This window comes from Thunnus maccoyii, chromosome 3, assembly GCF_910596095.1.
Source record: "Thunnus maccoyii chromosome 3, fThuMac1.1, whole genome shotgun sequence".
Lineage (NCBI taxonomy): Eukaryota > Metazoa > Chordata > Actinopteri > Scombriformes > Scombridae > Thunnus > Thunnus maccoyii.
The window spans coordinates 28,517,319-28,542,635 of record NC_056535.1 but is presented as its reverse complement, the minus strand read 5'-3'; the positions used below and the strand labels follow the sequence as shown (position 1 = coordinate 28,542,635).

The window sequence follows — 25,317 nt, the reverse complement described above, 5'->3', positions numbered from 1 at the left end:
AAAAAAAAAAAACACAATTCAATTATGTTTCATATTTTTTATTTCATTCAAAGTGACAGTGGTGGGTTTATGTTGTTTTCTGTGGTTTCCATTGAAATATCACAGTGCTCCTGTCTGTTTGGTATCTATGAATGAACTGATGATCAGCAGGTTGTTTGTTAAGTGAAACTGACTTTTTTTTTTTTTTCCTCTCATCGAACAGAGTCACAGTTTTAACATGATGAGCTGAATTAAAGCTATGATAACTGAACATACATCACACATACAGTACGGTTTGGTCAGTGGACATCGCTCTGCTCTAAATCTACAGATCACACCATCCATTTACAATTTTTTGGATTTGTACTCACAACAAACTGGTTTTAAGAGTGAGGGAGTAAATGTGTTTACTACAGCTTAGTCTGCAAACTCACAAAACCTCACATCCAAATGTGAAGTCCAGCTAAAGACTCTGAAAGGCTGCTGCTCTGTCATTTAGTGGCTGAATTTGGGTTTATGGCTCATTCAGGCGCTCCTCGTTAACTCGTAAAGTAGATAATTTCCCAGTTACCAGCAGGACTTTTTCCTGGAGAATCCAACAAAGTGTTAAATCTTAGCAGTGAACAAAATCTTAAAAAACAAGCAGCAGATGTTTCATATTAAACTACGGTTTTTGATGACTTTGCAGTCGAGTTTTAAGAGATCATGTGACTTGTTCCATACAAGTAGGTTTAAACTCAAACTGAACTCTGAAGAGCAGCAGAGCTAACGACAGAGCAACAGCCTCAGGACAAAGATTCAGCATTTATGATTATTTATAAGGCCTCAGTATAATTCAAACAAAGTTCTAACACCATCTAAAAATCTCCCTTTACCACAGCTGCATCTAAATTTTTGTAACTTTCAGAAACCAACCATCATATCCACTTCACACAATGATTGGCTGGGTGTGTGGTGGTTATATGATTGTAAGCTGGGTTTTAACTTCTCTCTTAAGCTCTCTTTTCATTCTTCACACAACTATTGTCACTTTTTGTATGAGCAGCTGAGTAAAACAACATGAATGTCTTTGGGGCGAGACCGTCTGAAACTGTGCAGCATTATCCCCCCGTTTGTGCAGCTCCTGGCGTTGAAACGACAAAGACAGAGTTGTAGGAGAGAAGTAGTGTGATGCAAGCCCAGAGGTTATGACAGAAGGCTTTTCACACCACCTTCCAGTGTGGACATTAAGAACAGGAAGAAAACACTTTGACTTTAGACGTGGTCGGACCACACGTTGTGCGTTTGTTTGAAGCAGACTGAGATCTTTACTGAGCATCGGTTTCAGAACGATTTCACACTGGCGAGTTGGTTCTGCATCTGGAAACGGATCAACAAAAAATGTGGAAATAAACACTTTTCCCAGTTCTGTACCTAAGTCGACATGAATGTGGTAGTCAGTCAAAAAACAATTTGTACTCCTGCTTGAAACCTCAAGTACACTTTGTGGCAAGAAAACAAAATATATGAAAGGAAGATTACAAAATATATTCACTAAGGGACAGATGAGGGCAAAATTATCACTGGTTAACATCAGATTACCTTGCTTTATTTTCAGTGCACAAGTTAAATTTCTAAAAATCTTTTGTGAGAGATTCCAGTTTCAGTAATTCTGTTAAAAAAAGAAAGAAAATTGTTGATGTTTTTTCCACGATAAAAACAAAAAAGTGACCATTTTAACATTATACTTTCCGCATATGCATGGCTGCAAAGTTTAAGAACATCTGCCCATTTCAATGATGGTACGTCCTGACTGTTGACTTGCAGCCCTAAATTTACAGCTGCACAGACTGTACAAGCTGCTGACCTTACTTCACTTCCTGATAAACTGCCTTCATTGGTCATGAGCTTAGCTGCATCTTATTGATGCATGGCGTTAATAAATAAGATGCACACAACCTATTGGAGGAACGCAAGATTTGCGGGGTAAGCATCACGTATACGCAAACACGCAGTTGAAATCGACTATATCAGTGTTCTGAGACGGACGATAGTACTCAATTTCAGACTCAAACAAACTCAGTGTGAAAATGTCCTGAAACTCCTCCCAGTGTAAACAAAGCCACAAACATTCAGACAACGGTGATTGACAATCAGCAACAGTTTGTGTACATTCACAGTACAGGTGTGACAGCCTTCAGCACGCTGTCGTCTCCCTTTAACAGGAAGTCCAGCAGTCATCTGACTGACTCCCCTGCTACCTGCTGGACTGGTCAGTCGCTCTTCATTCATATGGTTGGTTATTTTTGGTTGGACTTATTTTTTTTTGAATGTACATTGCACTACATCTTCCACTCATCCGTGCACCACACACACTGGTGATGTTACTGATTATTTGTCCATGTTGAGTTTTACTGAATAAATCTTTAGTTAAAGGGTATTCACCGTCTCCTCGTCTTTGTCACTCCCATCAGCTGAGCTGTGACTCAGAAGAATGACGTCACGTCTGTCCATGAAGTTCAACAGCCTGCAGCTTCATTCTTTGACTTACTATGATCTTTGTCAGCCACTGGAGCTGGGAAACAGTGATTAAGAAACAAGATTACTCAACACTAAATGTAGAACGATTCCTTTTAAAATATATCAAACACTAATGAAATATTCCTATTTTGGACATTCAGTAATATCAGCTGACAGCCTGCAGACTGTTGAATCATCATGGAACACATGAAGAAGCTTAAACAACAAACAATCCTCCCATTCACTGCCTCCAACTCCATATATAGTCGAGACAGGAAGTCGAGACACAAAATGTCATTGGCGTACAGTCCAAAAAAATGAGAACGTGACAGAAAACTTTGTCTTGCTGTTTCCAGTTTTAGTGTGTCTGGACAGAAATATCCTCTAGATCAGGACGGTTAAGATTCAGTTAAAATAAATGGATGGATTAAAAATGATATAAAATACAAAAAAAAAAAAAATCAAGGTTGGAAGGAGAAAGAGAAGCAATAACATGGCCACCATTTCTTCTTCAGGGCAAAGTGCTTTGATTAAAAAAAAGAGGTTATCCCTGTATAATATCTATAAAAATCCAATAAAAAGATATAAAAAGTCTGTGGTTGTTTCCCACTCAGAGCAAAGCTTGCTGTGGTTGATCCTCGCAGTCGCAGACGGCAGGACGGTCTGTCTGTCCCAACAGTGGAGGGTCCCGAAAAACAGTCTGTAGTTGTCTAAGTTGACCTGGAACTCCAGCAGGAGTCGGCAAAGGAAGGATACCTGAGCCCCGCCCACCAGGTAGAGGTATCAGGTTTAGCTCCTCCCACTCACAAAGGCTCCATCCACAGGAAGTCCAGGTATCTACAAATGTCTTGGCCCAACACTGGCCTCAATCTAGCACAACAGGATGTCTGACTCAAGGCAGACGTGATGATTGTGCAAGAAGTACACAGGTCTGAGCCACACACGGTCCAGAGCCGGCTCAGATCGGGTTCTTCAGTGCCAGAGGAGCCACCCCCAGTCCAGAGCTGGCTCAGATCGGGTTCTTCAGTGCCAGAGGACAGCTGGGTGTGCTGACACTCAGCTGCAATCAGCCAGACACAGCTGGAGATTTAGCTGATTCTTGGTCTAGACAATTAAGTAGTGGATCATCTGTAAGTCAGTCAGCAGGTCCGTCTACAGGTCTGTAGGTGTGTAACAACACCAGTCAAGAGGTCTGTAGGTCAGTCTGTAGGTCAGTCAACAGGTCTGTAGGTGTGTGATGATGCTTGGAGACACTGGGTACCCTTTAAAATAGTGGCTGATGACACCTGTCGTGGTACCCCGAACGGAGCAGGAAAGGCAGTACAACTATGTGCACTCATGGTCAATTGTTGAGCGCTGCATAGAAGTCCTCAAGCGCAGGTGTGTGTGGCTTATGTTTAGGTTGAATATGAAACAGGTACACATCTTGTTTATTTTATCCTACACTTAAACTGGTATAGTTTATCAGAGAGTAGTGTTAAGGGATGATGCATAGCTACTGCATAGAGGCATATTAATGACTTTTTTTTTTAGATTCCACTGCTTGCACAGTGAAATCAGTATGGAGCCAGAAAGGGCATGCACCATCATGTGAGCAGCAGCTGTGCTGCACAACATTTGCATAGCCAACAGTGCCTTTCTTGTCTTGTCTTGTTTTTTTTATTAGTTATGGCACTGTTTTGTTTGCATACTAACATATTCATGTAGGTGTAGGGCTTACATCTGACTTTTTTATGTCCAGCTGATGAAACTGGCCCCAGGTCTGGAGGTCAGTCAGCACGTCTGTGGGTCAGTCAGCACGTCTGTAGGTCAGTCAGCACGTCTGTGGGTCAGTCTGTAGGTCAGTCTGTGGGTCAGAGGGTCAGTCTGTAGGTCAGTCAGCAGGTCTGTAGATCACAGGTGCAGGCTGATCTTTCCCTGCTTGGCGAGCTGGTGGATGACCTGTGTTTCAAAGTCGGCGCTGTGGACGCCGGTCTTCCTGAAGGCTCCAGCATAGCGATTCTCCTCCCAGTAGTGATGCCAGTTACCCTGCTTGTCAGCGCCGTAACCGAACACCGAGACCTGAACACAGACAGGACTTTATAACATGACATACTGCTACACAGTGTACTGTGACACACCACGTAACCAAGTATGTCAGTAAACATACAGTATTGTGTATGTGTGTAGCTCTAACACATTACAACTTCTGATGATGATGATGAATTCTGACTTTCTCATGGTGTGATGATACATTTAATAGCCGTCAGTGTTTGGAAAACTCCCCAGTGATGCATTTAAGGATATTTTGTCAAAAATAATCAAAGAAATAAAAGAAGAATGTAAATTTGGTTCTTTAAATGTCTGAGTTTATCAACAGGATGAATTTTCTCAACAGTCTTTGCTCTCAGATGGATTATCGCAGTAAATGATTTGAACTTTTGAAGTTTGAATGACAGATTAAGTTGACAGACTTTGCCCCTCTCCTTCCTACCTGGTCGCAGGTGTGGAGAGCGAAGATGATGGCCAGCATGCCGGTGGACGGGTAGCGACCATGACGCTCGGTCCAATGATCATGAGCGTACTTAAAAAACACAGGGTTCACCACCAAAACCTACACACACACACACACACACACACACACACACACACACACACACACACACACACACACACACACACACACACACACACACACACACACACACACACACACACACACAGTGTTACCATGATAACATTTTTTGGTTTATTGGCTCTCTGACAGTTCTCACATATTTTACTGTTAGTGTTTTTATGTACACTTGATAAACACCCACAACATTTGTTTTTGTAAGTTCAAATAAATTATCTAGAAACGGCTTATCTAAGACAAAACTATGTGTTTAACTATGTGGGAAAAATGTGCACTTAAATGAACTGGTCTTTTTAGAAAGCTGTGGGTCATCTGAGGAATATTGCAAGTTTTTATCTCCTTGTGTGTGAAGGGAAACATGTTTGAAACAAATCTAACAAATAAAGCAATTTATCATGAGTTAGTCAAATTTGTGGAGACGTCATGACATCTTTAAATGAGTCGATGCAAATATATTAAAACTGGGACTGTAAAGTCTGAAGCTGTGAGAAGTCAAAATAAAAGACATGTTGTCCAGAGGCAATAAAAGCTGAGGCTGATGACTATAAACAGTGTGATGTGAAGAGAGCATGATGGTGCGTTTATTTTACCTTGTCTTTATCAGCCTTCACTCTGTCTTTAACCCTCATGTAGGTCCTGGACACACATACCAACACACACAGTAAATATAATAATAATACACTTCATGTATTGTATATTATTTTATGTTTCTCTGCATCTATTTGCATTTTGATGTATTCATTATACAGGTACATATAACATACAAATTCACATTTTGTCCTATCTGATTTAAATATTTATTCTATGTACATATGTTTATATTAGAGCATATTGAACACATACTGAGTATTGTATATAATCATGTATATTATCTGTGTATACGACCATAAATATACCGTGCAGGTTAACAGACTCAGTCATTTTAAGTCTGTTTATCTACATTATTCGTATACTTATTATTTTTACCGTACATATGTTACATTTAAAGCTCTGAGGTATGATGTATGCTCTGCTGTATTTATCTACTGTATATATTTTTATATGCATTTGTTAGATTTTGAATATATGTTTATATGTTTCTTGGATTTTGAATACATTTCTCTTTATATTTGCTAGATTGTAAGTATATTTGTGTTGTTGTTTCGTACATTTTGACCTCGCCGGTGGAAAGTGCGCTGGTCACCCACTCCAGGTCTCTCAGTTTGAACGGCAGCAGGACGAGACTGACGCCACGATCAATGTCCACTGCACTCTCAGGGTACATGAAATGATGTGTTGTCCGATTCCCGACATCTTTCTCAAATCCTCGAGTCACCGCCTTGTTCATCCTGAGAGTGGGAGGAAGATGTGGGAGAGGGTGAGATAAGTGTGTTTGTATATCTCTGTATGTGTTTGTGTGTGATTACAGACATACCTTATCACAGAGCCGTGGGAGTCTATCAACTTGCCGTTTCCTGACCGTTGCAGGTTGCCAGAGTTACCGACCACTGCGCAACTGCGGCAACGAGAGGTGAGGGGCCTGAAATCCACAGTGGGTGAGGAAATGACCTGGAACATGTCTGACATCACTTCCTCTAGAGTCTGGTCGTCTCCGGACCGCTGAAGACCCTGTAGCGAGTGGAACATATCACGTTATTATTTAATGCAGCTATGTTAAGCTTTCTATATTCGTATTTGTATCTGCTGGTCTAACTTCATCTAAAATGAAAATATACAATTTTTCATTCTTACTTTGTTGTACGTGCTATGTTGTTTATGCATTTTCTTTTCACAGTTACAGTGTAACTACAGCATACAGCTCTTTTGTGCTTTTTCTAGCTCGCACACAGACACAGAGTATATGCAATGTGGATCAGACTGATGATGTTAGCAGCAGTCACCCCCCCCCCCCCACCCCTTAATCTACTAATGGTTTCTGCAGCAGAACTTAATCTATAAATGCAGGAAAAGGGTTCAGACATTTATCTCCAAATATTTGTTATTTGATTCAGCTGATTTGCTAATTGTCAGTGTTGACACATCAAATCAATAGCAAGGCTTTTCTCTGCTGATAGGACACTTCCAGTGTATATCCTGCAAATATTTTCTGTATGGGGAGTCACACTTTATTGCTCTCACTACGGGTCTGTAACTAAAGATGGCAAAATAAGAAAACCTGAAAAACGTGTTAACGATCTTTTTAAAAATGTAACAGCTCTATGATTGCACATTGTTTAATTAACTGAATTAATTTAGTTCAAAGAATGACTTTTTTTTTTTGAAGGGTAAACTTTAGCTTGCACAGTAGCAGGTAGCGTGTCATACAGACAGACTGTACTAATAGACCTTCACTAATATTTAAGTGGACCTTGTGATAGTGGTCTTGTTTAACTTATTAAGATGGTTGTCAAACCTCAGACTAATATCATACATTTGTGTATTTTCATACCCTCTCTATTAGGAACGACAACAGTAACATTATTAAAAACTGCACTTTTCCAACTTTTTGTCCTTACCAGCCACCATTTGAGGGCCTCTGGATCGAAGTTGTTGTCGGTGTCTCGGAGGATGGGCTGCTGTTTGGGATCGTAGCGTTCCCTGAACCAGTCTGACCCCCTCAGGTCTGATATACAGGACTCAGAACAACCGCAGTGCCTGAAAGAGGACGACACAGAAGGGTTTAGACAGGGAAAGAACAGGGAATCATGGGATACACAGAGTCTGCGACCTCTTGTATGTTACCTTGTGTCATCCCGGGTGTTCTCTTGGAGCTTCTCCTTAGCCTCAGGCTTGGTGTTGCTGGGAGGAACAGGGGTCTGGGGGGGGTCAGGGTACTGCTCAGGGGTCCAGTCAGCAGTAGATGCCGTGGGTTCAACCACTGCAAAAACAAACAGACCGAGAGTAAGAGAACACTGCATCATGGGAACTCTGCTAACACGTTTATTATCTCTATGATACAATCGCCAACACAACTACTGCTAATGCCACCCTGATACTACTACTACTACTATTTAATACTACTACTGCTACTAGCACTGCTACTAGTGCTGATACTACTGCAATTGCTAACTCTGCTGCTACTACATCTACTACTACTTCTATGACTGTTATACAACTACTGCTGCTAAAACTGTTATCATCATATAGGATACAATCACAACACTGCTACTGCTACTTCTACCCTAATTAATACCATAAATATTCTGATACGACACCTTTATATCGCATCAAGATTTATACCGCTATCATCATGAACAATATGATATATGACACACCTCTACACTGATTGTTATAGCTAATGCTATTGCTACTGTTATTTGCTTAATGCTGCTTAATGTAACTGCTACTACTGCAACGACCACTTCTACCAGTGCCAGTACTAGTGTTATACTGCTAATACTAAAGCAGCTGTCAATATTACTACTATTAGCACTGCTACCTCTAACAATACTGCTGCTACTGCTGCTAATACTACTATAACTGCACCTACTGCTACACCGTCCATTACTGCTGCTTCTGGTGCGAATGCAATTCCTGCTATAGTTGCTATCACCATTACTACTTCTACCACCACTCTACCACTTCTACTATAGTAGTATTATTTCTACTAATATTTTGTTTACAGTAGCACAATGCAATAGCTGCTGAGAGTTTGTGAAATGGGCCTAATTATAACAAATTTAGAAACTAATTTTAGCAAAACAGTATGGACTATCTACATACTACATGGACTAGATTTACAGAGAAGTCTGCATGCTGTGAACCAAATTTTATTGCTCAAAACTGTTGTGAAAAAAGTTTTTAATTTTTAAATTGTAATTTTCTTTTGTGATATTCTGCCAGGTTTTGTCACATTTTTGGTTTCTGAGACTCTAGTGGTGATGACATCACTCACAGTGGACGGGGAAATGACTCCTCACCTATTTCCGTTCTGCTGTCTTCTCCGGAGGTCGTGGCCCGGCTGATGGATGGAACTAATGACAGAGGTAGGAAATGTTTCCTCTGGATGCTCTGACTGGCGAGCATGAGGAAGAGGACGGTGGCGATCACCAGGACAACGCACAGCTTCCTTCTCAACAACATGGCTGGATGGATGACGAGCGGGTGGCGGCAGGAGGGGAGATGTGGTGTTGAGCGGTCAATCAACTGTTAAAACCTATGTCAGCATAGTTGGAGTGTGTCATCTGGACATTTTCCTCTGTTCTGTCATCTGTCCGCTTTGTTTCATCTCCATGAGGCCTGAGTGTGGGTGAGCTAACTCCCTGTTCAGCGCACAACTGCTGCTTTCCTATTGGTGAAGACAGGCTCTGTGGTCACATCTGGATCGAACAGAGACACACAATGACATCAGTATCATCAAAAATATACTTTTTATGTGATAACTGCTCAAATCTAATACTTCTTCACATAACAACACATACAGAATTATCCTAGTGTGCCTGCAAAACTCCTACAAATATCCAATTGCAGCTGCAGACTTTTGGCGCTAACTTCACTCCATACATTTGGACACATGAATGGAAACTCTGAACCCATACTTGGTGACTGGCTGCCTGCTCAGAGTGTTGTTGGACTGTAGCAGTATTAGATCATCCAATGCAGACACCATGTTCAAAAATAGGTTTAATGAAGTTAGCTGGATAACTGAACTGATTTTATTTAGTGCTATAACTCTTAAACTTCAAGCTGTGTTTGCAGATTGGGAATGTTCTGGGTTTTACTTCCAGATAATTCAGTAATCCTGCACTGAGAGAAAGAATCTATTATTCATAACACACTAATTATCTATGACAAAATTATTACCTATAACAAACCAGTATCCATAACAATATAACTGACTAATTATTAATATGAATGTAATGTGTACAGTTTATGGATAACAAACTCAGTATGTTTAAAAATACATCAGACAAATGATCTATAACAAACTATCCCTAACAAACTTATTATCTATAACACTATGAGTGAAACTATTGATAACAACTCCCCAATGAAAAACAAATCAAATTATCTTCAACAAAATAATTATCAATAAAATACTAATCATTGATAACAATATAACAATCAAAAGGAAGCAAAATATCCATAACAGTGTAAAAAAAAACCAATTTCCCCTGACAAACAAATGATCTCCAACAAACTAACACATACAATTTCAATAAAAATGAACTTTTCGTGAAAAACAGTACAAACACACTAATTATGTTTAACAAACTAATTATCCATTTTAACCCTCTCCAATGAACAAATGATCTATTACAACACAACATATACATTTCCAGTAACAGATGAGCTTTTCATAAAAAAATAATTTTACAAAGTGATTACCTGTTACGAACATACTAATTTTGTATAACAAACAAATTATCTCCAACAAACTAATTATTGATAATGAATAGAACTATCAATAACAAACTACTTATCCATAACAAACACATAATCTCCAGCAGATAAAAATATCTTTGGCAAAGTTATTATCAATAACAATTTAACAAACTGTCAGTAACAAAGTACTCATTCACAAGAATATAAAAAATATCTATGACAAACTACTTATTGATAACAATAAAACTATCAATAACAGACTAATTATAGTAACAAAGTAAACAATAACAAACACAGCATCTCCAACAAACAATATAACTAAGTATTGACAACAAATCTATTGTGTATCACAATAACTATGCATAACAAATATATTATATTTAAGAATACAATCAAGTAATTATCTATCATGATATAAGTGTAAGTATTGGCAACAAACTAAATTAAAAACAATCGCAAACAACAATACAAATTATAACTACAGAGCTATTAATAACAACCCGATATTTTTAATAACTCAATTGTGAATAACAAACAGAGTTCACCACGACAACCACATATAAATGAGCACCACAGATTCTCTTCATGCTTCCTTCAATCAGAACCAGGAAATGACCAAACAGGAACAACAATGGCACAATAATATTCAACAGAATCAACAAGAACCCCCAACGTTAAAACATGAGTCACATGTTGGTGTTAAGGACATCATCTTTGCTGTTGATGGCATAAACAAACACTGTGTTCTACCTTTAAAAAACAGGAAGAGAGATATAAACCCTCTCCCCTCCCTTCCTCCGAGCAGGAATGCCTCCCTGCAGACAGATTCGGTCTCTGAATACCAATCAGATCTGGATTCGGTTCAGCTTCTCCTGTTTCAGCTCTCGCTCTCCTCCTGTCTGCTTCACTGTCTCTCGCTCTCATCCCTCTCTCTGAATCAGCTGACCTATATGTTTTTTTTTTATTTATTTGTTAGCTTATTTGTAAGGGACAAGTGCAGAGAACGCTGACAGTTGCGGAAGCGGTGTCCAATGTACCGGACACGTGTATTTAGCCGAATTTCCAACACCAGTCCCTTGATGGGCATTGATAGTTCAAGCAATAATTACAACGTGTGTGTATTACATGTTAACGTGTGTTTCTTCACTACTCTCTTGGGTAACTGATAGCTAAAACAGTTCATTTCATAATGTTTGTTGGTTTATTGGTTCAACACACAAACACATAAAGTGCTAATAGTATTACTTCTCCTTTTGTTAGCACCACTGAATCTCTTATCAGAAATGCAACTCATCACATAAATGAGATGGCAATTTCACATGTTGGTAACATTGCAACATTTCTTTAACACTTCTTTAACACGAGCTGAATGTGTCACATTAAAATGAAAGACCAAACGACAAGTTTGGACCAGTAACACTTCTTGCTGAATGTGTCACATTAAAATAAAGGCTAAAGAAGCACAAGGTTCACTACACCGAGACTTTAAATACACGTCTTTTTCAGTCTAATTAAGATGACTGTGACAAATTTATCACAGCTTAGCAAACGTAACTAGGCATGGCAGGTCTGTCAGTCATGTTGAAGTAAGAGATATACTCTGAATTTACCAACTTGTGGAGCATTAGCTGACTTAGTCTGCTAGTAGCTACAGCTGATAAAAATCGGCCAGAAACAGTTTTCATTGATGCAAATCAGCCAGAAATGAGAAGCTGCTTTTGTTTACTTCCAGCTGAAATCAAGGACCTATTGCTTTGAAAATTACTAAAAGGTTTCATTGAAAATCTGCCACCGTTATCACCATAAACTGCATATGTCCTGTGTGAGAGAGGTTGACAGTAACTAAGGTGTGCAGGGCTTAGCTTAATAAAATAAAATCAGTTTAATAAACTACAAAGGACCTTGATTTCTTTTCCAATAATTTGGTAAGCAAAAGTGACTAATAATGTTATATTCTGATGTCCATATTTATCTTCACCTTTTTTGGTGTGATGTAAAGGGTAAATAAAATGCACATTTACAGTCTATATATATTCTCGGGCTCTACTGGAATATCTCTGCATGATTTACAGTTCAAAAAAACTCCTTATTTATCTTATACTAGCTCTTTACGCAGCCCCTCAGTTCAGCCTCTGGTTGAAACAGGCCGTTTTAGCTCCTGTCCCTTTAAGGCCATCTTCCCGATGAGCGCACTCTGTTCTGAAATGGAAACTTGCACAAACTCAAATATATCCCGCGTACATGTTCAAGCCCGAATCTAATTCGAAATATGCGAGTGGACAACGTGAACAACCTTAGCAACAACCTTAGCAACAAAGGCTACGGAACGACGGCTGTTTGTGGGCATGTGTGAACAATCTGACGTCATCATGAGGTAGAGGTAATTTTGCAAACAGTGTTGAGAGCAGGTTGAAGCCCTGGCTTTTGACTTTTAGGAAGCAATTTTACATATGTTCACCTCAAGTTTTGGAACTTTGACCATGTTTAACATAAGACATCTAACATCATAACAGTATGAAAATAACAGAAAATCACAAAAAGCAACATATGCCCCCTTTAAAATCCTACAGTATCTCACCTAAAGTTGGCTAAACAGTTTTTTGCTTGCCTACTGCTTAGTGGCTAACTGAGGTGCATTGAACGGTGGTGCATTCACTTATCTTTGAGAAAAAGTGCACCAACACTATGACTATGAATCTTTGAAATGAACTGAACAAAATGATTCTCCTCAAGTCAGATCAGTCAGAAAAAGGGAAACTGACCGAGCATTGTGACTCTTTCTGTATTGGTCCATCACGTCTGAATGAAGACAGAACTACAGTAACATTTACTAACAGACACCTCTGTCTGAATAATTAAAAGAATGTAACAGATTTCCTACATGTTCCACAACCATAGTAACTATAATTTTGGAGAGCAGGAACAGAGGAGACAAGTCAGGACACTTACTGATTTACACATCAACACTCTCATACATATTTATCAAACTTATCTGTTTCCTCCACAGGCAAGACGGGCCAGCACTCAGAGGAAAAAAAGGAAAAGCCCTTGACAGAAAGCTTAGCGCCTGGATTAGCGTCTGTATTAGCATGTTAGCACAGAGCTTGACTGTGTGCCATTTTAACTGTGCAAACTTGCCCCGGTACAAAGGGCTTCAACACAGAAGCAGCTCAGAACATAATGATCAGGGGGATATTTGGTCTGGAACTGAAAGACCACACAGAAAGTAGGGACCCATGGATCAATACCCTAGTTAAAAATTAATTCAAGGAATAAAGCCCACAACTGTTCATACACTAATAAGTAGTGTACAAGGAGTTATCTGAGGCATGCAGACTTCCTGCAGTGACAGTCTCATATTTTCTTGAGCTCAGTCATATTTATTTTTTCTTGAGTTCCTCCCTCATTTCAGTCAAGCTGTTATGTTCATTCCTTTTTGTCATTCAGACACCATGTAGGTCACTTTAAAGTAAATGGTACTTAATGCTTTATTTGGATATAAAAGGACATTCCTATTTGTTCACATGCTGTATCTTAAGCAATCTGATAGATATTCATGTATTCATTCATTGAATGAAAGCTGAAAATTTTAAGGATAGAGCTGTATCGATTAGTCAATCAACAGAAAATTAATCAACTTTGTTAACTGAATAATTGTTTAAGCAATTTTTTGAGAAAAAAATGCTTTGGTTCCAGCTCGGCCTGTCATGATAACAGGACTCCAGACTAACTTCTTTCACCACCGTCCCAAAGAACAAACTGTCCCGAAGTGAATGTAAACTGTCCAAATATCAAACTGTTGTTTCTTTACTTTGTAAAGCAAGACGGAGTTTGCCTGGGCCCCCAAATCGCCCCTGTTGATGTATGAGTGTTTTCTTTAACGATTTACTCTGAAGATTAGAGATGCTGCTTTCAGTAATTGCAAACGTTTCCATGGTGAACTATGCCTTTGCAATAGTTTCATATTTACGTACTATGTATGCTTCCTGCTAAAGTTTCTTCTCCTGATAACCCATGTGGTCTGGAAAGATTACAGCATGCTGAGTGCACTGATTTCTCCAGGATTGTATAATTGTAGAAATAATTGTTATTGGTGTCTGTATATCTTTTAGTATCCGATATGCGGATTAACCGCAGTGCCCCTGGATATAACTGCAATCTGCACAATGGCGCGCATCACTACTGTCCATCCACAAGCTGTGTTTGATAAGTGTTTAAAACTTAGATTATAAAAAAAAGACCATAATAATATATTGAAATCATCTAAATGTATGCTTTAGCTAAAATACTCACACAGCCAGGGTAGCGCTGTGTTTTGTTTAACCAGTGCGACATATTTGTGAGGTCCTGCCAGCGAGCTGTTTGTGACTGAGGAGATAAGACGGACCGCGGGAACATTTCAGGTCTCGCGCTGAGGAGCCAGCCAGTGATAGTAACTATAGTAACATCATGAGAAGACACACTCTGTTGTAGTCAGTGCTAGGTTCAGTTTGATCTGCTAAGAGATAGTTTAAAATAAATAAATTAAAAATTACATAAAAATTCCTCTAGTCCCGGGGAAGATCTCACTTTGTCCTAAACACATTTTCTACCATCCCCGTTTTTTTATTGGACAATATACTGTCCCAGAAATAATTGTGATAAATGATATTATTGTCATTTTATGCCACTGACATAATGATAATAGCATAATATTGCAAGTACATCCTTTCAAAGAGCAATGAACTTTTAATTTACAAGAGTATTCAGACACTGGAATTGGAGTTTAGTCGGGATCGCCTGCACACGGCGGCTCACATGTCCGACATCACACGTAAACATGGAACTAGCCAGGTAGTAATGTTGGCAAGTTTCAGTGGGTTCGGGAGGGGGTAGCAGCTCAAACCTTGAGCAAGTAACATTAAACGTACCAAATTATTGTAACAATAGTCTGACTCAGTGCGAGTCCCAGAGCCAACTGTCAATCACAGCTGTCAATGGACGCCCACACGGCAGACATCAAAGCATAAATCCTCAAATCTTATTAACGAAGCAATAATTTCCAAAATGACAACCAACACACTTATTAGAGGCAAGGCATATTTATTTATGTAACCTGAATCACTGATTGTCTTCCGCCTTAATGTGAAGCTACTCCAACCCTGTTAGAGTTATATGATCTCTGTTTTAAAATCAATAACCTAAACCTTTGTATTATTAACATTACTACCGGTATATATGTGTGAACTTTTACATATATTATCGTGCGCCTCTTTTTTCTGTTTTATTGACTTGTAAAGTGTGCAGAGACCCTCTGGGTGATGTGCACTTTAAATAAAGTGAAGTTGAAGTTGAAGTTAACACCTTATCCTGCCCAAGGCAACCCAAAGTGCTCTACAGAAATACAGAAAAACAAGACAAGTGAGAACAAGCAGATCAAAATGCACACAGAGAACAGCTAGAAACCATAAAACAATGGAAACATAAGTATGTAGGCAGCAAAAAAATGAGTCAAAAGCAACTTAAAAAAAAGAGTTTTATCCTTAAAAATGCTCAGCCCTGTTTCAAGTCTCAGCTCTTCTGGCATTTTGCTCCACAGTTTGGCCGCATAACTAACTGACTTAGTATCAGAATCGTATAAGTTGAGGCTTTTTGAATCAGACTCTATCTGAGCCAGCATCTAGCTGTCGGTGGCATGGCACTTTAAGGTACTTCCTCATTTTGTTTCAGCCTCAAGCTGTGGGTGTTGCCACTTGGTAAGAACATAAACCTAAAACATCATCATGTCATCCAGGAGGAGTCTCCTGTGTTTCTATGTTGACAGACATTGAAGATATAATTAAAAGAAAACTTTACAGTGAGGAAGAATGCTACACACACATGGTGGCACATTCAAACTGAGATCCAACAAGTATTTAACCCACAACACTGTCAGTCTGAACGAGGGAAGAGAAAAGGAGAGTTTAGAGGACAGTGGAGCGTTACCGCCTGTCAGCTCAGTCGGTGTCTGTGTGTTATTTTGGGGTGTGGGGGATGGGGGTGACAGGGTTAAAGGTCACATGGTTTCCTGTGCTGAGAAAACCATGTGACAGCACTCCTTCCTCTCTTTCTCTCTCTCTCTCTCACTCTCTCTATCTGCGACATATGACCTCTTTGTTGACACTAGAATGGAAACCAGCTGCTATGTGGAGAACGAGAAAATAACCACGCCACGGAGGGTGTCGGTTCTCACGCAGAGAAGACCGAACCTTATTGTACGGTTCGTTCTGATTTCACAGATTGACCATCTACAGACGTGAGGGCACGATCAGACTCTAATATCACCGCTCTTTTAGAGTGACGACCAAAGCTTTTTTGACCATGTTTCTCTCACAATTGTCAACTTTTCTCTGAAATCACACAGTGTACCTTTATTCATTGATCAGATCATTAGTTCCTGATTTAAGTCAGAAAGTTCTTGTACAGCTGCTTGTGTTTAGACAACATTTAACTTTTGTTTAATGAAAAAAAACACTTATATTTTTCAAAGTAAGGTGTCAAAATATTATTATTGAAATGTGGTTGAATAAGAAAAGAAACATGTGAAACACATCTGTGCTGAGAAAAGGAACTCCCCTCCCTCTCTTCTGTGAGTTGTCTTTCTGCTGAAAGTCTGTGCATGATTCACGATTAACATACATACAAAAAACTTTATATATAACTTTCACAGGATCCTGAGACACTTGATAAATACGGGCCCTGATGTTGACGGGTTAAACACAGCGAAGTGAACGTGTGATAGAGGTGTGATGAGCTGTGAAAACAACAGAGACAGATTCTCACACCGTCAAGCATCAGTGCTCTATGTTACAGAAAAAAGGGAAGCAACATGGGACATTGTATACAGATACTCACAATGACAAACTGAAAGTATGCTTTAATCAAGAACCGCAGAGATAAAAAAAATAAAATAAAACAAACTCTTTCACATGAAAAAAGGAGAAACGATGACTGTGTCAAGAAAAGTATAACCGCATATATATGAAGAAGTTCAAGAGTTACAGGCTGAGTGTTTAAGTGTTTGATAACTGTGGATCACAGAACACGTCGGGGTTGTTTACCTTATGTGTTGTGCATAAAGACGAATCTGGGTTGTAGCTGAAGGTGTACAGGCAGGAGGCCACGTCCCTGCTGTAAACCTGAATAACACTTATGTGGTGTATGTCAAAGATTTCACTTTTTAACTACTTGTGTTCAGCAATAATATAATGTCTCGTAGATACTGAAGAACCAGAAACATGCTGAAACAAACATTATACTGTATGTAATCTATACTTTTAAAGGATTTCTAGGCCTGTTCACACCTGCATCCAGTTCAACTTTAGTGAGGTTTGACACAAGTATTCATGCCATGACTGAGATCAAATCATCTTGACAGTGTCTGACCTGTAATAGAGCCACAACAGAGACATGGTTTACAGACGGGAGTCGATGCTAAAAATACGTCTCATACTATGAATTAATTGTAGGAATGCAACTAACGATTATTTTCATTGGTGATTATCTGCTGATTATTTTTACGATGATTGGTTTTGTGTCAGAATTTATTAAAATTTCAGAATTTCGTCATGTGCTGCATGATGACATCAAATGTTTTTGTTCGACCAACAGTCAAAAACCTGACTTAACTTGACTTCAATAGCGATAAATCGATTATCAAAATTGTAGCTGATTCATTTTCTGGTGATCGACTAAGCGTCGCAGCTCTAATAAATGGTGTGAATTTGCTATCAAGAGGTTTTTATTCCCTTTCAGTAACTTGTTATTGAATAAAATGATGTACAATCCTGACAACAAAATAGCAGGGGGCAGTAAATAGAAAGAGGAGAGCTAGTGTGACTGATTATTGCTAGCATGTTAGCAATTAGCTCGGCAATCAATCAGCCCTGCAGTCACCAAGAAATTACATATTTTGTGTAGATGTGTGTATGACTTTTGCAGTGGTCCAATACAAACAGAGGGAGAGATACCTCAGTACAAATATGTCCAAATCTCTGATGATTGACAAATTTCTATCACCTTGTATTTGTATAACTGGCCGATTATGTAATGATCTATGGACCTGAATTGTTCTTGGTGTACCCTAAACCCTGGGAGCAAAAGTCTCTGCTCATGTTCAGGTAACATTCAGGTTTAATATCCAGCACTACGTGAATGTTTTAGTATCCATAATGCCAGCAGACAGGACATTGTTATGTGCCACTGAAAAGAAACAAGATGGAAAAAGTGTTGAGGTGGAGTTTCAAGCGCAGCTCCGAAAGGTTTAAGTGGACCAGAGGAAAAAGTTACACTCACTCATTTCCTGCTGTGAGACTGACTCACAGACAGACAGACATTTACACTCCTCCTGAAACTCTTTGAAACTTTATATCAACTTAATATTACAGGTTTGAACTTTATTTACTTAACAATGTCATCAGTAGTCCTCCACCTTAGTCCAGCTGTCTGTTCTGTGCAACAACTATTTCACATCTATCCGCCCTGTTGCTCATCCTGAAATGTTCTGTGTTTCTGCTCTGGGGTTTTTTTTTTTGGGAGTTTTTCCTTCCAATGGCTTGAGGCTCTAAAGAGAAAAGGTGTCATACGTTGGACAGACTCTCAAGGCCTCTGAGACTGAGTTGTAGAAATAAAACTGACTTGAGACCGACAGTTCGGTCCGTAACAATCAGTTTCTGTAGCTCAGTTTTAGAATCAGGCCTCTATGATTACATCTGTCCAAATACAGAGGAGGAGACTTTGACTCACAGACCACACAGCCTGTGTCTCTCTCTGTCAGTCTCTCTGTCTCTAATTATGTTATGTATTTTGAGTTTCCTGTTGCAACTGTCAGATCAACCTACATATCAGGGACACAGTTATACACCACATCAAACATTAAACACTAAAACTTAGAGATAAGTGATAAAAGAATATGGCAGAAACGCGTGACGAGATTAAAAAGGAGTCTAAATTTATCACAGAGGACCAGAAACATAATGAACATGTCTACATAACAATACTACAGGACATGGTGTACCCTTGTACCCCACACTGGTTAAGACTATAGGCTATACAGGCTATATGGTTAAGCTGCATTGCACATAGTTGCAACATCCACAGTTTGAGTCAAGCCACAGACGCCTGTTGCATGTCATACTCCGTCTAACCATAAAAAGGTTCACCATAAAGCAAAACAGCACAGCGGCAACATAACTGTGGCGTAGCTGATTCACAGAATACAGGCGTAGCCTTAGCCATCACTATTTCAGTTTCAGTTCATGAAAGTTAACTGTAACATTTTGGTTGCGCTAAAACACCCTCGAAGATATCGCTTCTCAACAGGGGTGGTACTGCCCCCAATAGGGCATTCAATATTTTTGAAAGGAGGGGGTGTTGAGGTGTTCTTGGGGGGGGGGGGGCGTTTGTGTGTGTCTGTTTTTAATGCCAGTTTAGTCCTACATTCGAATGCACATTTTCACAAATTTCATCGTTAGACTTTAGGGTTTTCCTGTTATTTCACAGCTCTGTCAAGTTTTTTTTCCCTCAGTTTTATGCTTGTAACTACGCACAAATTTGGGCTCTGAGTGCTTCGAAAACGCAGGTGACCCACGCTCAACACTGTACCTGAACGCCTCCTGTGTAGACACAAGGGGAAACTATGCTGAGTCTCAACTGCATTTTGCTGTCATTTATGGTCGCGCTAGCTTCTCTGCCCTCTCCTCGTCTCTCAGTTTGTGAAGTGTATTAAAGTTTGTTGAATTCCTGTAAACTTAGCTAGAGTATTGATAAATATTCTTATTTCTTTCTTCTAGTGTTTCGTTCATTCCACCAATGCAGTCAACAAAACAACATAACTCATCACTGTAACGACCATCTCGGCTGTTAACAGATGATTTTAACACCCGCAGACACAAACATGGTGAAAACTGTTTGTTACCTTTAGATGCTGAAAATAATCTGAATCAAGCTGATTAGTGAAAGTGAAATTAATCAGAAGCTTCAACCAGGAAACCAACCAGATGAGGAACAAACATTTAACGCACAGCTGGAGGTTTTTAAGGTTTGTTCATTCAGAAACAGTCTCAACTCTTTATTCAACCCAGATGAGAAGTCAAATATTGACAGACAGTATAAATCTTTATTGGTTGGATCAGACAGTCCATAAAGTTTTTAAATAAATATTGTCATGATAATAGTCAAACTTTCTTGGGGGAGGATCCCCAAGCCCCTCAACCAAAACTCCTGTGGGCTTTTGACGTGGTTATTTTATTTGACTGCTGCAGGTTTGATTATTTAATCACCTGGGTAGCATCATAAAATAACACCAATCATATTATTTCATATCAGCAAAATGACGCTGAACAAGGATACATATCCTTCTGCTTTTTTCCCAGAAGCCTCAGACATTTTCCTTGAAATGCTGCTCTTGTTTTCTGTTGAAACAGTTAATAAGAAAGCTTCTTGTTTGGCACGGGCACCAAATTACCACTTTCTGACTGGGTGCTGTTTGCGATCAATAATGAGACCTAATTAAAGTTAGACTGTCAAATTTCTAACTGTTGCTTATTGTTTAAACTGTTGTTTAACACTCAAAAATATAATTTATATTGACAGGGCTTTTATGTTCCCTGCATGGGAAACTAATGATAATGATATTCAAACTGTCCAGTTAAATCAAATCTGTTATTTGGCATCCAAGACATGCTTTATTAACGATATAACACAGAATAACAATCAACATTAAAATTCAAGGGAGACAATTAGCCTACATTTGAATTGATGGGGGGTGGTAAGGGACCTGGATAATGGATAGGGGGGCACTGGCCCAAAAAAAGTTGAGAACCACTGCTCTAAGGAGTCAGATGTTCTGTTTTTCTGGTAAGTACATTTTGTTTTAATGGATTTAAGCCTGTTTTTTGCCAGCAAAAATGAGCATTAGCATTATCACAGTTAACCATAGACTGTAAATGCACCGCACTAACTAAGCTAGCAGCTAGCGTTAGGGTCAGCTCCACCCTCTCGTCCAAAAATCCAAGATGGCGACAGTCAAAATGCCAAACTCGAGGCTTCAAAACTAGAGTCCACAAACCAATGGGTGACATCACGGTGGCTACATCCATTATTTTTTTACAGTCCATGGTTAAATCGCCCTGCTGGGGATTTTATCTGGTAATCAATACATTCTTATCTTACTGTGTCTTAAATGTTTTTGTAGCAAAAAATGAGATTTAATGAGTAAAATGCATTACAGAAAACACAGACCAGCTGTGGACAAGAACTTGTGAGCATCACAGGAAACTGTAGGAGAGAGTTTCCTGAAGTACACCTACAATAAGATAACTAAAGGCTACCAGGGAACTTAAGCTAGGCCTAATTACAGGAATACTATAACACATAATAATACAGCACATTAAAGTCTAAACAGACCCAACTGTGAACAACAGACACACTAGAAATGCACTGTGAGAATATTATAGAAATGCAACAGGAAAAAACAATACAGTGAAGTATGTAAAAGGTCAAAATGGACATAAACACTTGGCTTAAATATCATGGGAACACTAACAAGGAAGTCAGCATATAGCAGATGTGTACACCACACTAAGTTATAAGAGGAAACTGTAGATGACATTATAATTAGGTACGCCCTAAATAAGATAACTACAGGCTACTAGCACATGAATATTTGTACATTACAGGAGTAATACTAGAGATAATAATATAGTAGAGTACAGCAAAGTCTAAATAGACCCAACTGTGAATGTCAGATACACTGTGAAAATAGTGAAAGAGTATATGCGGTTCTATAAAAACAGTAAGAATATCATAGTAATACAATAAGAGATTACAGTAAAGATCAAAACTAGCAACTAACAACTAACGATGACTTTCATTATCGATTAATCTGTCGATTTTTTTGTCTAACCATCAGTCTAAAATTCAGTTAACTATCATAGAGGACGAAAAAAAACAGAAAATATTCACATTTAAGAAGCTGGAACCAGAACATTTTGGCAATTTTTTCTTAAAAAAAATGACTCATGATGATTGTTTGATTATCAAAATAGTTGGCAATTCATTTTCTGTCAATCAACTAATTAATCGACCAATCGTTGCAGCTCTACAGGTGTATTTTATGAGTCATTCTACACAAACACTGTAAGAATATTGTATACTATATCAGATTACAAGGAAATACATCAAAGTCACCATAGACCCAACAGACACATATATTATACACAGAAATATTTTAGTAGTACAGGACAGTGGTACTCAACCCCCGGGCCACGGACCGGTACCGGTCCGTAGGTCATTTGGTACCGGGCCGCACAGAAAGAATAAATAACTTACATTATTTCCGTTTTATTTATTATCTAAGTCTGAACGATGTTTTATTTTGAAAAATGACTGGATGGATTAAAGTCACGGCAGAATACCCTGAGATCGCCACAACAGCACTGAAAACCCTGTTGCCATTTCCAACATCCTATCTGTGTGAAGCGGGGTTTTCTGCAGTGACAGCAACCAAAACAAAATTACGGAGTAGACTGGACATAAGCAACACGCTTCGGCTGTCATTGTCTCCCGTTACCCCTAGATGGGACCGTCTCGTTGCAGAAAGAAACAAGCTAAGGGCTACCACTGATTCAGCGTTATGTCGAGTTGTATTTTTCATGCACTTTATATTTGTTTTTGTAATGTATCTTATTTTGAAGGCATGTTTAAACATTACCATAGCGACCAGAGAGTGTTAGGGGGGCAGAGAGGATGTTACTCATGTTATGTTGTTGGCACAATGTTACGAGGATGCTGCTAATAAAGTTGCATACAAGTACACAGTGGGTTCAGGTTTATTATTATGTTTAGAAAATACCACAGTTTTTATGCCAGTCGTATCATTTTAGTTTGTTGTATTTATCGGCCGCATCTCAAAGGCCGGTCCGTGAAAATATTGTCTGACATTAAACTGGTCCGTGGCGCAAAAAAGGTTGGGGACCTCTGGTATAGGAGACAAAAGTGAAATATATTAACATTAAACAGGCCAACTGTGTTCCACTCACACACAATTTGAATATTATGAGAATACTTTGGAAACTACTTACTGACCAATTAACAGTTCTTATAGTAGTGTTATGATAGAGTCAATTATGAGGCTGCAACTAACGATTATTTTCATCAATCGGTTAATCTGTCAATTATTTTCTCAATTAACTGATTAGTTGTTTGGTCCATGAAATGTCAGAAAATTCTGAAAAATTATCACTGTTCCCAACGCCCAAGATGCAACCTCAAATGTCTTGTTCTGTCCCGATTAACAGTTCACAACCCAAAGATATTTAGTTTATTGTCATAAAGGACCAAAGAAACCAAAGAAATATTCACATTTAAAAAGCTGGAATCAGAGAATTTGGACATTTGTTTCCTAAAAAATTACTCAAAAAACAATTGATTGATTATCAAAATTGTTGGCGATTCATTTTATGAGTTGCAACCAATCAATTAGTTGTTGCAGGTCTAGTTTAAATATTATAAGAATACTTTGGAAACAACTTACAATCTGATATTGCCTATAGGAGTATTATGATAGAGTCGAGTACAAAAACAGTAAAAGCAAAGGACTGAGGACAACTTAAGAGTATCATAGAAGTACTGTGTGCTTCTGTAGTAATGTGTAGTAGATTAAAATAGGGCTGCAACTAATTATTATTGTTTGCCCCACTGTTTGGCAACACCCAAGAGGAGATCTTCAAATGTCTTGTTTTCGTCCCGACCAACAGTCCACAACCCAAAGATATTCAGTTTACAATCACAGAAGACTAAATAAACCATAAAATATTCACATTTAAGAAGCTGGAACCAGAGAATTTAGACATTTTCTTCTTCTTAAACGGCTCAAAGCGATTAATCAGTTATCAAAATTGCTGGCGATTAATTTAATGAGTTGCAACTAATCGTTTAACCGTTGCAGCTTTACTTTAAATGTATGAAGAATACTTTGGAGACAACTTACTAGAGTCATGGTACAAAAACAGTAAAAAAAAAAAAAAAAGCAGACTCAGCTGAGGACAACTGATAGATTGAGGAGTATTATAGAAGTATTATGTACTTCTGAGGCAAAGTGTAGTAGATGAAAATCAACAGAGAGGCAGAGCAGATGAGCAGCACAGATAACTGTGTTCAACACACTGTGCGCTACAATGAAGTAACCTTATAGGCCTACAGTAAGAAAACGATAGGCTTCCAGCTAACGGAGAGCTATAACAAGAGTTCACAAGTTAAATAGAAACAGTGTAACTGTGAATCAGAGACTGTAGAAATGACATAAGAGTACTCCACACAGTATCAAGTGTCAAAGGAGGTCACCGCATGTACACTTTCGGGAATATGTATTACTCAGAAAGTTAGAGGCAGGGTCCGAAGATAGTTTATATCCCCCCTCGGCCTCCCTAAACCTGTCTGTCTCTTTCTTATCAGTCTCGCGTTCCTTCTTTTCATTACAGACACACACGCGCACACGCACACACACAAACCCCCCCCCACTACAACCCAACGACCAACAAACAAGAAGTAAAGTGAACCAAGTAGTGAGACCAAAAAAACCCCGCAGTAAAAATCAGCAGAAAACGGCGAGAAGTTTGGTGGAAACTTGCACGAAGTTTCCAGTTAAAAGTTCCCACCGCGCTGTCACACACTGGCATAGACACACAAACACACACACACACACGGAGCAGTACCCGGGTTCACACACACACACACACTCACACACACTGACCCGGTAAACAGCCGGTTGAAAACAACACAAAGCTCCGTTCACGGCGAACTGAGGAGGACTCACATGAGAGCAGCGAGCGGCCGGATGGTTTTTCTTCTTCTCCTTTGTGAAGCTGCAGAGCTGAGAGGGCATGATGATGCAGAGCCGCGAG

At 39.0% G+C, this 25,317-nt stretch overlaps 1 protein-coding gene across 3 annotated transcripts; it reads right to left on the bottom strand.

The window, feature by feature from the left end:
• Nucleotides 1-22: 22 nt before the first annotated feature.
• On the bottom strand, nt 23-25,317 carry st3gal8 (ST3 beta-galactoside alpha-2,3-sialyltransferase 8). 3 transcript variants are annotated; one of them, XM_042405831.1, is made up of 9 exons: nt 25,230-25,317; nt 8,992-9,390; nt 7,814-7,949; nt 7,588-7,726; nt 6,507-6,700; nt 6,241-6,420; nt 5,683-5,728; nt 4,952-5,071; nt 23-4,539 (listed from the first exon to the last, which is right to left on the bottom strand). In XM_042405831.1, exons 2-9 carry the CDS (start codon nt 9,152-9,154, stop codon nt 4,372-4,374), a joined length of 1,146 nt encoding a protein of 381 aa, XP_042261765.1. In that variant the 5' UTR covers nt 9,155-9,390; nt 25,230-25,317; the 3' UTR covers nt 23-4,371. The 3 variants fall into 3 exon arrangements, with proteins under 3 accessions (XP_042261765.1, XP_042261764.1, XP_042261766.1); XM_042405830.1 differs by having other exon boundaries at nt 25,167-25,248; XM_042405832.1 differs by lacking the exon at nt 25,230-25,317 and adding an exon at nt 17,476-17,557.

What these genes read in the sequence shown, in the direction of transcription:
- st3gal8 (XM_042405831.1), bottom strand. Translation starts at nt 9,154, where the DNA reads ATGTTGTTGAGAAGGAAGCTGTGCGTTGTCCTGGTGATCGCCACCGTC. An exon ending in AACACCCGGGATGACACAAG is followed by an intron (nt 7,727 to 7,813) that starts GTAACATACAAG and finishes GTCCTCTTTCAG; the next exon opens with GCACTGCGGTTGTTCTGAGT. An exon ending in TCCACCGGCGAGGTCAAAAT is followed by an intron (nt 5,729 to 6,240) that starts GTACGAAACAAC and finishes ATGTGTGTCCAG; the next exon opens with GACCTACATGAGGGTTAAAG.